Below are 15,207 nucleotides of genomic sequence, written 5' to 3'. Positions count from 1 at the left end.
CAGTGTGTTGCAGAAGAAAAGATTCTAGTGAGATCTATATCAGGGTAAAGTCACCAATGATATTGAGAAAATAGAAAAGACTGCATTTCATTCATGAAAACAATGAGGAAAAATCCATTAGACTTGTTGAAAACATTGGACTGAACAATTTGAAGGAATTTTGCATTTCAAGTTCTGCAATAAATTTTATCATGCAATATTTCAGTGAGTCAAAATTAAAACTGAAGTTTTTACTTTGCCAAAACACTAGGAAGTTTGATTATTTTAATATTAAAAAGTATTGCTCATGAGAGTTAGTGAATGCTGCTATTTCAGAAAATTTTCTGCTCATCCGTGGTTTAAGGACATTGAAAAATTAATTTCAGTCTTATTTGGCTTATATGATTGTATTTCACATTACTTCTTTCTTGATTTAACTAATTCTGAGGGGTCTGGTTTGAGCAGTGGGTTAATGCCCTGGCTACTGCTGCTGTCTTGACTTCAGTTCCATAAATGAAATCAATTTTTTGAGCAGTGTTGCTGTTCTCATCTCAGTTACATTCACATGCGTCACAGCCACCACAGCACAATAGTTTCAAGGGCCAGAAGCAGAACAGCAGGTGACAGCGAAGCTGGTTATTGTAGAGTTGTGGGAGGGCCACTCACTGCACAGCGTTTAATGAACCGTGCCTTCCTTAAGATAGTTCTTTCACTTCTTTTTTCAGATCAACTTAAAATGCATAATAAATCTATTTAATAAAGAGAAAATCTTACCCTTAAATTATTGAGTCTCAGGAGTGTAGTTTACAAAGAGATCTACTTCTTTAGTACTAGCTTTGTTACAACCACGTTTGCTATAAGAGTAACCTGTACAAAACCAAACTACTGCTCTGATGGTGGAAGCTGCTTTTTTTGCACAGTGAAATCACTTCCATTCTCACATGTATGCTAGAGAAAGGTTACACAGAGGCTTAACAAAATAAATGCCTTCTGTGTCAACAGAACGAGGTTACAAATCTGCATGGCTTTCCCTAAAACATAACTAACCCTTCGCACTGAGACACTGGATGTGTCAAAACAAAAACCAAACAAATGAACAAAAAAAACCCCAACAAACAAACAAAACCACACCAAACATTTTTATTGCCTGGAAACCAAATGGCAGCTGAAAAGTGGCATCTCTGTTCTCTCCTGTCCTACATAATTAGGAACTTTAATGAAAAATCAGTACTGAAATAACAGTGAATAAAGAAGTAATGTTAAATGAAAGGATTTAAAGAGATCTGTTGAACATCTTTTAGCTACGCAAAACACACAGAACGTAACAATACTGCAACATTAAACATAATTATATTTTGGAATTTCATCAGGTATACCCAATCAGATAGTCTTTCGGATATTTGTCCATGTATGAAACACATGTAATTTCAAAGTGAATTATAGGTTTGTCATTAAATGCAAATAACGTTTGGTATCATCGTCTTAGAATTGCACAGAGCTTTAGAAAAATAAACTTACTCTTGCAGCCCAGGGATCATTCTGCCCATATTTCCTGAAATGCCAAGTATTTATTTTACCACCACATCAAATAAGTACTAGAGGAGGTGCTCTTTTGGCTGGGCAGAGGAGAGCTGCAAACACAAGGAGGTCCAGTGCTGCTTAAAAGACCTCGGCTTCTAGGTAGCTCACCCTGCCTGTGTTTTTAAATCAGATTTTATCTAAAAAAAGCAAAATTCACTGCTTACCTTTCTGTTCTATGCTATGAATGACTGTCCTTCCCTGTTCATCCATAGCCAGTAGAAATGTGGTTATACATTCATTTTCCCCCTGCAAAGAACAGGGAATGGATTTATCCTCTGCATAATCTGAAGAGGGAGGGAAAAAATCATTCATCAGATCAAATGAAATTTAACATGTAATCACAAAAGAAACTGCTGGCATCATGTTTGTCACAGTCTCATCTGTGGATGATAAAGAGTGAATGATGAAAGCAGAAATACCTTCAGAATTTCTACTAAATTTAATTACTTTTTTCCCATCCCAAGCTTTGGTTTTGATTTTTCTGAATAACAGATCCAGGTGTTGTCAATCTGCACTGACAGTCTAGTGCACCTTATTAATCTAGTGTACTGTGAATTTCAATGAATTGGAAGTGTTTCCAAGATGCTTAACCACCAGCTGTCCGGGAAACGTAATAGTCCCTGATTCCAGGACAAAGTAAACAGTATGTTCTCTTTAGTTTACAGCTACTCCTACCATGTCTCAATTAGGTTTCAGAAGTAGATATACATACATCAAACAGCAATGGATACTGTTAAAAGGGCTGCCATTTATTTATTCCACAATAGCCCTCAGAAAAATTAGTGTGTCCAGTGTTGCAACAGTAAATATAGATTAACAACAGAAAATTGCAATTCTGGAATCTTCCTGATATTATCCAAGGAGAAGCGGTTAAAAAGTGACCTGACAGTCTGCCCCCAGTGTTTATCTCTCCATTAAATGTAGATCTGCACGAAACCTTTTTTTTCCCCCCACCTCAGATGATTCTTAACTGGGAAACCTTTTCTGCTGAGAAAAGTTGTTCAAAGCGAACAGGGAGTCAGGAGGATGCTGGTTGTGAGGGACAAGATAAAGCAAATAAGACAATCGAAAATTGAGACTGCAGGTCCAAAGCCAGAAACGCCATAATTTGGAGTGTAACAATACTTTTGCAGAGCCAAAATATCTGACCTCAAAACTGTGTGCAATAATACCTCTGGGACTGAACACATATTATGTTTCCATATAACCCATGATTTGAATAACATTAGAAATCTAGGTATGCTTTTCAATACATTTTTAGAAAGACTTCTTAGGTTTTATTTTTAGAGGTAAGGAAAAACAGCAAGCTTCTCAAACATCTCTTTAAAAATATATTGTCACTCTTCATTATTTCTTACACATCCAAAACTCTTACTGAAATTTCATAAGCAACTGTGCTTAAGTTCTCAAACTTTAATATGAAAGTAATGAAATATAAGGTAGGAATCAGACAGGAATATGGATTTTAAAGAAACCTATGGTACATAAAGAAATAAGTGCTCACTTTTTTCATATTGCTTATTATAATAAGGTTTAGTTTTAAAGAAAACAGTATTAAACACCATAGAAAATAAGAAAGCATAAATAGTTGAGTACCCTACAGTCCTTTTCTCTGCTTTTTACAAAAAGAGAGTCACATCTGGGTGGATTTTAACGGAAATGTGCTCTTGATTTGTGATAATGTTGCATTTAACTTTTTACCTGTCCTTGGTGGCAGAGCAATGTGTCATCTACCAAGGTGACAGGCAGACAAGGCTTGCTGATTTAACAGGATTTGGTTTTGTTAGAAGGGCCACAAAGTGCAGACTGAGTGTACTGAATGAATGGAACTCATTGCCAGGTCACAATTCCAGTAACACTCTGACAAGTTTTGCAATATTTGCGGTTTCCCAACTCTTTTAAGTAAGCAGATCCAAAGAATACTACCTTGCCTTTTTTTTTTTTTTTTAAGGAAAAAAAAAAAGGGAGTTGCTAGTAATCTTGAAGGCAGAGAAAACCTTGCAGGCATATTTCAAGTAACATCCAGAAGGCAGTAACTGCAAATATATTAGTTATTTTTAAATTCTATTTTGTCGTTTAATGTCGCAATTTGAGAGCAAGTGGAACAGAAATCTGATTATGTGCAAGGATGTAGAAATGAAAGCAAAGATGCTAGTTCAAGCTATTCAGAACCCAGCTTACTCTTAGTATTTTTATTTCTCTGATGTTATTTTTAGGATGACAGATTGCTAAGACAGACTACTGCATGGATTATTTTCAGTTCGTCAGCACAAAAATTTGCTTAGGTAAGTAAACTCCTATAATTTACACCTCTGTAATTTTCTGCATTCTGCAGTGGATCATTATACTTTTCCCACTTCTGCCTGCAGCCAAATTCCATTAATTTCAATGATATTTGAAATTACTGGAGTCACACTGGAAGAAGAATTGGGTAACCATGGCAAGCTGGAGCCTTGAAGTGTGAAAGACTGTTTCCTAACAGATACTTAGATAAAACATTCAACAAAAAATACGTAAATGACATTATGCCCTTTCTTGTTTGTCTTTTGCGCAACAAAATTCTTTCTTTGAACAGTTTCATCTCACTTTGAGTCAGAACAACAGAGCAGCACTGATATAGAGGTTTTTTCAGGCCCCAGCATCCACTTTGTGGCTGCACTGGGAATCTGTGCAGTGTCGACACTATGGGGTACGAAGAACTCCGTGTTTCTGCAAGGACAGCGTAACTGCCCCTGTTGGGCTTGTGGCAGAAACATCTGGTGCCCTTTGGCCGGGGTGGTGGCATGAGCCACTCTTCAGGAATGGCAAATTGTTCCTCCAGGGTAGCGAGTGGAGCAGCAAGGGCTCCTTTTACACCCATCTGGCAAAGGGGGGATTAGCCTGATTTAATATTCAAATATTCAAAATGGATGAAAGTAAATATTCAAAAGTGATGCCTGTGTGGGGACGAGCCCAGTAAATGTGAAGACATCAGCATCCCCAGCGCTGAGGTGCCACCCCTGCTCTCCTGGATCCCTGGCGGGGCGGCTGGTGGGAGCAGTGGGAGAACCCCCAGCACCCACAGAACCAAAGACCAGGAGGCGAAAGGCAACGGCTCAGAGGCTAAAACGGGCATTCTCAGGAAACAGGGAAATGTGAAGCCTGCGCTTTTTTATTGCTCCACAGTTCCAGTCATTGTGTTGCAACATATGCATGTAAGAGAGCAAGTAAATCTTTAAGTGCTAATATTTTATTTAACCTAGAGCTATTTCTAGTTTTCAAAAAGCATTGGTGTATTAAAGAAACTGAAATATTAAGCAGAAGGAAGCAGTATGCTACCATATGAAGTTGCTTAATAATCTATCTTAAATGTTATGTGGTGGTCTAGTTATACAACTTCCAAAAATTTTGTTTAGGTAATACATTTTTTATTTTAGTAATTTTTTAAAATTATTATTGTCAAGATTTTTTTTTCCCCTTGGGACTTCTTAATGAAGCTGCCTCCATGCCAAAACCAAACTCTTGTGCTATTACACAAGCATTTGGAACAGCTTTTTTTTTTTTTTCCTGGAAGGGTTGGGGTGGGAACAGTCATCCAGCCTTCACTACAGCAGTTGCTGTAACTGCTGAAAATAAATTTTAAATCTAAAGAAGTAGCTAACGGTCCCAATCAGGGAAGTACAAGACATGAAAAAAAAGGAAATAAGCAGGAACAGGAGATGACATTGTCATTCTCCTATTCCTGTGACCTCTGTGTGTATGAACAGAGCCGTATAAGTGACTGCTCCTGCTCCTGATTAGTATTCATTATATTTGAAAGTAGAACGTCTTATATATTCATAGCTACAAATACCTGCCATCTGGCAATAGGAACCTGAAAACTTTACTAACGACAGAGATACAATAAAAGCGCCCATATGTTTTTTGAGTTTGTAAAGATATTTTTTTAATATTTATAAATAAATATTGATGTATAGACAGGCAAAGCATAATAATAATTTTAATAAAAATACAAAATTAGAATTAGTTTTCCTTACAGGGGCAATAGTTGCAGCTTTTGAGCTCTACATTATAGAGTAATGTCATCAAAAACAAAAGGTGTAGCTTTGTTGGAAGGATGTGTATCAGTGAAATTTCTGCATGTGTGCAGCTCTGGATGGGCTTCCAACAGTTTGCAGGCACAATCCTTAGATGTGCATACAGCATTCTGCATTGTCATCCTAACTTTTACATTTATCTGATTTAATGCTTATCTTTACATACATGGTGCGGCTATAATGTGCCCATGTCCTGCCTCACCTAACAATTGCATTTTGCCATAGGATTTGGGTTAGAGTAGCCATTAGAATAAATACGGACTGCCTACTGTACAGGCAAGCACATTCCTCTGCAGAAAAGAAAAGGATTTTGATGTAGTATTTCATTTAAAATTATATTTGTTTTCTGTGAGTACTATTTTGTTCAAGGTTAATTCCTATTCCAGAAATTCCTATTGATGGAGTGCAGTTCTGAATTACAAGCAACTGAAAGATGTGCTTAGCCTTTAGGATATCAGGAATGTCTCAATAAAACGTGAGAAGAAGCAGAATGTCTTTGGCACAGGTAAAAGAGCTGTGTCAGTTGCTGACTGTAATCAGGAGTCTGCATAACGACTGGAGTCAGGATTTGCATTTTATGGTAAAAGAAGCCACACCAGAACTCCTGGTGCAGGCTGACTTAACCTCAGCGGCTTTCATCAGCCTCTGATTTGCAGGGACCGGTATTTATTAACTTCTATCCTTTCTCACATAAACTGCTTATAAAGTAGGCATGATCCAATGAGGTAATTAACCCGGAGGGATAATACCAGGCCTGATCTACGTTTCCTACTTACCATAGAGGAACCACAGACAGACAGCAATTGCCTTATGATCCGTAATATAATTCTACAGCAGAAAAACAAGGCTACTTTCAAATATAAAATTACAGAAAGAGGAAACTATCACTAATCACACACACACAGAAAAGGAAGATTGAGTCTACAAACCCTCTGCAGTGCTGACAGTTGCATCAACCAATTTGCATTTTTCAGTGCATTCTCCTAGTGACTTGCCATCAGAAGCCAAGTGACACTCCACACAGCTCCTGCAGAAAATAATTCAGCAGCTCATCAATCTCCGCCTGTCACAAAGCACCAATACAAAAGCCAGTATGTATGCATCTGCATTTTAAAAAGAAGCCTAACAAAAGGTCTTGTGCTATGGATACTGTAGGTCTCAGAAATATGATAGGTATTGCCATCAAAAAAAAAAAAAAAGAACAAAACCAACCAAAACCATCCACCCCACCTGAATAAAGGCATTGCGGATAAGCTCTCTCTTGTCCTCTCTTCTCTTCCAGCTTATTAGCTACCAGACAGAACCACAGGCAACATTATTCATGTAGGTCTATCAAAGACATGGAGTTACTCACACATAACATTCATTTTCAAAAATAAACATTCTGAACTAAGCTCACACTAAATACAAGCCAAAGGAATGCCTATCAGATGAGCACTATTCAGGTGTCTCAAGATATGTCTCTTGAATGTGATTACCTGTTTCAGGAATTACTTACTTAGATCCTAATTATACTAATGCAATTTATTGGAAAATATTATTTAAAGACGCAGAGTCTAAACCCATTCCTTTAGAAGTCTCTGAAAATCTTCCCAGAAATTCGATGAGGATTTTAATAAATCCAGACTTTATTCATGGAAAGAGGAAACAACAAACAGAATTGATATATGAAAATTTTTGATGCAAAATGTGTCTTGCTGATACTTCACAAACAGCTTCAGCCAGATTGAGGGGCTGAGGTTCTGAGAAACAGCCTGAAGGACTGACTAGGAAAGGAGAAAGGAAAAGGAGAAAGGAAAAGGAGAAAGGAAAAGGAGAAAGGAAAAGGAGAAAGGAAAAGGAGAAAGGAAAAGGAGAAAGGAAAAGGAGAAAGGAAAAGGAGAAAGGAAAAGGAGAAAGGAAAAGGAGAAAGGAAAAGGAGAAAGGAAAAGGAGAAAGGAAAAGGAGAAAGGAAAAGGAGAAAGGAAAAGGAGAAAGGAAAAGGAGAAAGGAAAAGGAGAAAGGAAAAGGAGAAAGGAAAAGGAGAAAGGAAAAGGAGAAAGGAAAAGGAGAAAGGAAAAGGAGAAAGGAAAAGGAGAAAGGAAAAGGAGAAAGGAAAAGGAGAAAGGAAAAGGAGAAAGGAAAAGGAGAAAGGAAAAGGAGAAAGGAAAAGGAGAAAGGAAAAGGAAAGGACTGCAACAAGACGTCAAAAAAACCCTGGCCATCTCCTTTTGCACTGAGTTACATATATCCATGGGAATATGCTGAGGCTTCTGAGATTATCTTCACAAGATGGAGATGACCTTATCACTCACTCTGGAGATGGTGAATAGTAAAAGTAAGTGGGTAATGGCATAGCCTCTATCTCATGGAGACAAATGCAGTGTTGGTGGTGGGTTTGTCATATTTGCCATGTTTCTCACACTACCACTCTCTTTCTCAGCTGCCTAGCCATTTATTTCAATCTCCTCTGACCTGGTCTTTCAGCACTCTCCATTACCCTACCCTGGTATTCCCAATGTTCTCCCTCTTTTGGCATTCCCTGCTCTGCATTTCAGCAAGGGAGGTGACCGCAACAGAAAGAAAAGACCCAACACTGCATACAATATACACGTTTAAATAGGCTAATGTAGTGCTCAATGTGTAACTTTATATTTCTTATTCTCTGCCAAATTGGGCAGAGCAAAGCAGCAGCATTGTCCTTCATGTTTAGAACAGTTGTATGCTTTAGTTAAAGTTTTGAATAAACTGTTTAGCTTGGGTTTGTAGGTCCAATTTAGCACTAACGTAAATGATGATTAAATCACATGCCACAGAATAGCTTCTCATCTCAAATATAGTGCAAACTGCAATGACAGGTATGAAAATAGAGTGGCGAAGAGCTGGTAGGGAAAAGAAATGGGTGTCAACTCTAAGCAGACATGACATCGTCATGAAACAGTAATGCAACATACACTAACCTAATGCTCAGCAAGCAAAACCAAGATAGTTAATAACATGTATTCTGCAAAGCCTAATTCAACTTCTAGCTTACATTTCTACTGAAGCCTGCTCATTTTGAACTGATTTTAGCCATGCAAGAGCTTGCATAACACAAGCATAAGCATGGGTGTACTTAGAGTGGTCACCTTTGTGTCACATGTATTTTTGGTTGCTTTTCTTATCAGGCACCATAGTATACACCATGCGTCACAGCCAGAAAGCTACACAAATTTTGTGTGCTCAGTGAACAGAAGACACTCCACCATTTACAATCAATTTATCATCAACTTATACATGACATACAGCTACCCACTGATTTCATCCCCAGACTTTGACCTAGTTTATCATAGTTGGCTCTCTTTAATTCAGTCAAGCTTAACTGAATTTCGCCTGTGAATTTGCAGATGTGTAAAGCTTGAGCAGACAGCATGACCTTATTAATTTGTATGCCTGAGAACAGTAATACAAATGCCAAGTTTTTCTGTGAGTCCTCATTTTTGCTGTAGCAGCTATGCTGGGATGTTTTAATTCTCTACTGTGTACTGGAAGGAGGTTCATCTGTTTTTGTCTGATGTGATAAGAAAAGGCTACCATTCTGATTAGTTGTACAGCCAGGGACAGCAGTGGAAGTGTGATGTTTTACTTGTGCTGCTTGAAGGTGATTAAGTTGTTTTCCATAAAGTTCTTTTGTACTAGAGTAATGCTGATAAATGGTTGATGTACAAGTTACGCCTACCCCTCTCAAAGGGCAAAGAAGCTCTTGGGTTCTAGTCTGTAAATCCAATCTACAGTAGCAGCAGTAAGCACGCTGCTGAGGCAGGATGGGAAATAGACACCTGGACGATACAAGCAGCGACATAAAACCGGCACATTACCTCCTGGAACTGCAGGGGTCACTGCAGAGAGGACATTTTTCACACGTTTGGCCTGAAGCTCCTGGTTGGGTGCAAGTACAGGACCCACAGATGCATTCGCCTCTCCCACTGCACAGCGTCCCATCCTCAGCAATGCAGGCGCTGGTGTCCGTTGTGCAATTACAGTATTCACCAGTCCATCCACTGTGGCAGATGCATTCCCCACAATCACAGTCACCATTGCCTGGTAAAACATTTATTGTATTTCAAATAATTTTCTTAATAAAAATCTGAATTATGGCCTTTAAAAATCACTCTCCTTCATAGCAGATATTTTCCCCTCTCTAACTCTTCTCATTCTTAAACATCTCTCTTCCTCCCCCAGCATTTTCACTTTTAAGCCAGAGGATCAAATTTTTGCTTAGATTGGCTGTAAGCCAGTGCAGCTTCATTGACTTTACTGGAGTCTTCCACATAGATCTTATCTCTTGACAGTGCACAACCTAATGGGCAAATCCTCCTTCATTTATAGCAGCATAATTTCAGTGTACTTATTCAGCACAATCTCATTGCTGGTTCCTGCCAGTTTAACACTATTTCCATTGTTTCAATACACTAACTTACGGTTCATAATGGTACAGCCCAAGAAAAATAAATATAAATACAAGTTCCCAAATTGTGACTGTATCTTACTAGGACAAACAAAGAATCATGGAGGTTACTGGGTTAAAATTATAAAGATATCAGAATTATCCTAAAAGTTATTAATTAAGATTAGTATGCTGTGATAATTATGTCAGAGTGAAATTGTACAGTGGCTAACACCAATGTATGTTAATATACTTACCTGAACTTCCTTGGAGCTACACTTATCTACAGCCATTGAAAGTCTGACGCAGTGTGATGGTAGCTAATACGCCCCAGTAAAGTCATGCTAACTTAGGCTAGCGATGGATTGGTGAAAGGTGTCCCATTTTTAAATTTGAAAACAGGGCGGAAACTTGTTTCTTGTTTTAAGTCTAAAGATCATTCAGAAACAGTAAATCAGACTTCATACAGAATTAATTGCAACTGAATATATGATGAAAATATAGATTCCCAAGCTCATAGCTGAGAGCAAGACAATAAAGCTCTGACATGCAGAAGCTACAACGAGCAGCAAAAGGACCATACCGCTGCACTGGAGCCCTCTGTGTCTGACGCAGGAGAAGTCGTCACACTCGCAGCGCGGCCCGTACACTTTGCCGTAGGGGGACGGGTGGCAGACGCAGCGCCCGCAGTAGCAGTCGCCTCTCCCGCCGCAGGAGCTCTGCTCAGCCGAGCCCTTGCAGGAGCTGGTGCCCAGGGAGCTCTCGTCGCATTCGCAGCGGGGCCCCACGTACCCCGGGCTGCAGACACACACCCCGCACTCGAACGAGCCTCTCCCTCGGTTACATTTTGGGCTGTCCATCTCGGCCTTTGCCTGGCAGTTGCAGCTGCATTGGGGATTAATCTCCATTTCCAGTGTGTCACTCAGCCCCAGTGGTTTTATCACAATATGCTTTCTGGTTTTTTTGCAAGAGGAGAGACTGACAGTTACATTGAAAGAGACCTGGAAGAGAAATCCATGGCTGTTCAGAGCTGCGGCACACGTAGCTCTGCAGGGTAGTCTGGAAGCATGTGCAGAGGACAGAACAAGAGGGTCTTGGATACTATCGGGGTTTTTTGTAACTTGTGTGGAGGAAGACTATCTGATAAAGAGCAAACTTTCTATCTCGGTGTCCTAAATTCCCTGGACTTCATGTCTTGTGAGAATTCGTTCTTTACTTACTGTGTCTCCCACCTTCACATGAGAGCATTTCCTCTGATGTGGAAAAAAGGTCCCATTGTTACAGATGGCTGTGAAGGAGAGATTGAGCCCTTCTGTATCCCCTAAGACCTCCAGCTCCACCTCGGATCTCAGCTCCTTAAAGGGAAAAGGCGTGAGATGAACGAAATTATAACATTGCCAAGTGCTGCTAATGCTCCACGTCTGTGTAACGTGGACTGTAACTTACCCTGACCTACACAGAAGTAAATTTGTGGTTTGTGCACTTTATTTACAGACTTCTCTGTTTCAAGTAACATGGGGAACAAGCAAAACAAAGCGAGTGCCGACAGAACTGGCTTTCAGTTAGAAGCAGTGTAGTATCAGTTTAATATCCGTTATCACGGGGCTTATTTCCTGCCCTTGCAGGATAATAAATTCAGTCTTTTATTAAATCATCTTTCATCACTAAGTGCTCTGCTGGCTGATACGGGTTTTCCTTTAGCTCTGGTCTTACCGAGGAACAGATTTGTGTCCCTGATTGCATTGCTAGCACAGGGTTTTTCCTGATTAGCCAGCCTATGTCAATATTGCTCCCCGTTTATCTCTCCTGGTAGAATCAAACCTCGCAATCTCTCTCACGGCAGGGCAGGCTCCGAGTTCAGTTTTGCCTCAGTGCGCGGCCTCCATGAGTTGGCCTGAAGTTTCCAGGGCCAGACCCAGAGCCATGGTGAGCTCCCTCAGGTGAGGGGCTCGCTCCCTTCCTTTCTTCTCCTAATGGAATTTCCTGCTTCATGAGCTGTCAGTGCTATTGCAAGTTGTATTCAACAACATCGTCATTTATTAATTTGAGTTGTTCAATCAAACTTTCATTTCTTAAGTGAAAAACTTCCTGAGCTCTCTCATAGCGGGTTTTTTAATGTAACTCTTCAAAATATTTTATAGCAACTTTGCTTACACAACTTAGCCTTAATCCAAAGCCTAAAGTAGACCATGGGCAAATTCCCTATGACTTAATTGGACTGTGGATACAGTAAATGGAAATTTTTCAAAAGTACCTTAGCAATTGCAGAGCAAAAGTCTCGCTGAACTTGGCTTTGTGCTCTTGCAAGTTTAACTGCTTTACAAAATATCCCCTGCCCTTCAATCAGAGCATGAGGAGCTCATTGACCTTACTTCAGTGAGTCATTCTAGTAAATGTATCAGGATGACTCATGAAGGAAAGGTCTGGTGGGGTAAAATAAACTAAAAGTAGAATAGGTATAAACCTGCATAGGCAACAGCTCCCTGTCCTTTGCACATGTCCTGGATTCCCTGGAAATTTGTCCCAGGGTTCTGTTTGGTAGGGTTTTTAAAACGTTTTTGCTTTTGGAAAGTCTTGTCAGTAAACCAAAGCATTTTAATAAAGGATAGCAACATGTCGTGCAAGGGGCATTCATGTAATACCCAGAGCTCTTTCCAGCACACAGCCAGAGCAGTAAAACTGCACCAGGCATCAGGTTGCTAACCTTGGTAGTGCCCAATTTTCCCTTCACATTTGTTTTAGAGGTAGGTGCTTATGTTGCTATTGAAACAATGCAGAGATTCCTATAAATAATTTGTTTGCAATAGCTGGCCTCTCACAAAAGGACAAAATATAGCAAACCTCTGGATAAAACGGTGAATGTTTGTATGTGCTAATGTTACAGGAAATACCACCAAAAAGTCCTTCTTCCACCAGCTGTAAAACTTTGAGGCTCAAATAGAGGGCAACTGTGAGAGAAAATTAAATGCCGCTGAACACCAAGTCATAATACTTTGAATCCTGATGTCTATATGGGTCATTATGAATATGCCTTGCCATTGTGAGAGGTCAAAACGCACACCTTACGCCACTGAAAATGAACACATAAACTGTGACATACTCCAGTTTCTTAGATCTTAATATGTGTTAGGACTACTAATGGGTTTTTAAATCTACTAAGCTGTCTGGCCATAGTTTGGGGAAATATAGTGATCAGCTTATTGAGTTTTAAGCCATTCACAGAGAAACATTTGTGGTTCCAAAATTTTTCTGAATGAAACAACAGACAAAGCAGTTACAAACACGTGTCCTTATGTTACCTCTCCTGTTTTAATATATTATTTCTTTGGTCTTATTTTCCTGTAAGTGAGAAAGAACCCAACACTGAAAAAAAAATAGTGGAATTTTTCTGAAATTTTAAAATCCTGGAATAACAAACAGCCTGATATCTGTCACAATGCAATTTAGCCTACAGCTCTGCAGTATAAAGTTATGCGGAATTCAATGTTGAACAAAGCAGGCAGAAATATGCTTACAGAAGAAAATGAATCATACTTGGAAAGAACATGGGAACTGCTTGTAACAAATATTTTGACAGCTCAGACTTTCTTAACTTGCTTACTTCCTCTCTGAAGCTTTTAGATAGCAACACATGGTGAATGGTATTAGCAAACCTTGTGTTTGTACAGCAAGCAAAGACTGGAAAGCACTTTAAAATTATTAAAAGATTTAGCCTAACTCTGCTCTTTGGGGGAAAATAGTTATTTATTCCTTTTTTGTGGATGAAGAAACAGAGACAGTGGGTGTTGAATTACACTGCTGAGAGCATCGTGAAATGGCTGTTACAAAATGGAATTAGATCTTCTGTTTTGCATGTGATTTTTAACCTTCATTTCTTCCTTTCCAATCCAAAGAAATTCAGATGCCTTCATTTATGTCAAATAAGGTGTTTTTAGTGTTTCCTACTAGGAATATTTTTAATCATGAAGGAATAAGGCTGTTAAATTTAAGGTTAAGTGTAATAAAATGGGCTCTGGGAAATTTTGAGTGTGACATGTTACTACTTGTACACTTCGTACATTTTGAAATACATGTGGAATTTTAAGAACCTATGAGCAACTCTAGCACATGGTACATGCTGTACCTGAATGAGGACGTGACAAGTTTTGGCCCGAAGGCAGGAGCACCGTCCCTGCGGCCACCCTCCCGCTGCTATGGGAGGGGAGCGAGCACCAAGCGCCGAGTTGGAACCCTCCTCCAGACCTTGCCCACAGTACAGCTGAGCCCAGGACCAGCCAAAAAACAACTCAGGAGCTGCACGAGGGTCACCACTGACAGCTCTGTGAGATGAACTGCTCGAAACATGCGGCAGTCAAAAGCCAACAATGTCCTTGGTGTCATGAGCAAGGATGCTGAGAAGGCAGCCTCCATCTAAACCTTAGCATGCCCTGTCTTGCATACTACAAGCTCTTCTGGTCTGCACATCTCAGGAAGGACTAATAGGAATGAGGGGCATTTAAGAGAAGGTCAGCTAAAGTCACCAAGGGGATGGAGCAGCCAAGGAGAGACTTAAAAGACTTGGATTGTCTGATTTGGAGACAAGACTGGGGGGATGAAAGGTGTCTACATGATAAAATATTATGAAATCATGAAGACATGAAGATAGGGTGAATGCAGAGCTGTTATTCACCAAACCCTGCAACACCAGAACTAAGGTGCACTCAGTAAAGCATAGGGAGTAGTTTAACATGGGAAAAAGAAAAATGGATCTTGACACAGTTCAACTGAAATCCTTTTTGCCTCAAAACACAATGGAGACTGAAAATATCAGCAGGTTCAAAAAGGAGAGCAGAAAAAAAAATATGGACAACAGGTACCTAAACAGACACTAAGGGGAAGAGGTAGGGATGCACTCTCCACCTTTTCGGTGTTCCAGCAAGGAAGATGCTGTGACACTGCAATTAGAGCAAGCACCATTATGCACTCAACACAGTGTTACAGCAAAGGCACCAGAACACAGCACTGGGACAATTATTTTATGTTTTTTCATTACTCACTGGACAACAAAGTGGTATTTCAGCTGTTAAATGTGGGAACCTCTTCCTATATGTTAAAATGCCAGCCTCAAGAAATCCTGATAGAAACCAGATCTAACTAACAACAGGTTGGACTCCAGAAATGAAATCC

The 15,207-nt window shown here is 39.6% G+C and overlaps 1 protein-coding gene across 6 annotated transcripts in view; it reads right to left on the bottom strand.

The window, feature by feature from the left end:
* Window positions 1-15,207, bottom strand: part of ITGB6 (integrin subunit beta 6) — a 55,574-nt gene that overhangs the window by 5,093 nt on the left and 35,274 nt on the right. For 5 of the 6 annotated variants that reach the window (XM_065637317.1, XM_065637318.1, XM_065637316.1 and 2 more), the window contains 5 exons: window positions 11,262-11,396; window positions 10,625-11,042; window positions 9,473-9,695; window positions 6,566-6,663; window positions 1,725-1,844 (listed from right to left, as the gene is read on the bottom strand). In XM_065637317.1, coding sequence (XP_065493389.1) covers window positions 1,725-1,844; window positions 6,566-6,663; window positions 9,473-9,695; window positions 10,625-11,042; window positions 11,262-11,396 — 994 coding nt within the window. The remainder of the gene's footprint in view (window positions 1-1,724; window positions 1,845-6,565; window positions 6,664-9,472; window positions 9,696-10,624; window positions 11,043-11,261; window positions 11,397-15,207) is intronic. The other variant, XM_065637322.1, reaches the window with a different exon arrangement.

The sequence above is a fragment of the Caloenas nicobarica genome, chromosome 6, assembly GCF_036013445.1.
Source record: "Caloenas nicobarica isolate bCalNic1 chromosome 6, bCalNic1.hap1, whole genome shotgun sequence".
Taxonomy (NCBI): Eukaryota; Metazoa; Chordata; class Aves; order Columbiformes; family Columbidae; genus Caloenas; species Caloenas nicobarica.
This window is presented reverse-complemented; position numbering and strand designations above follow the sequence as displayed.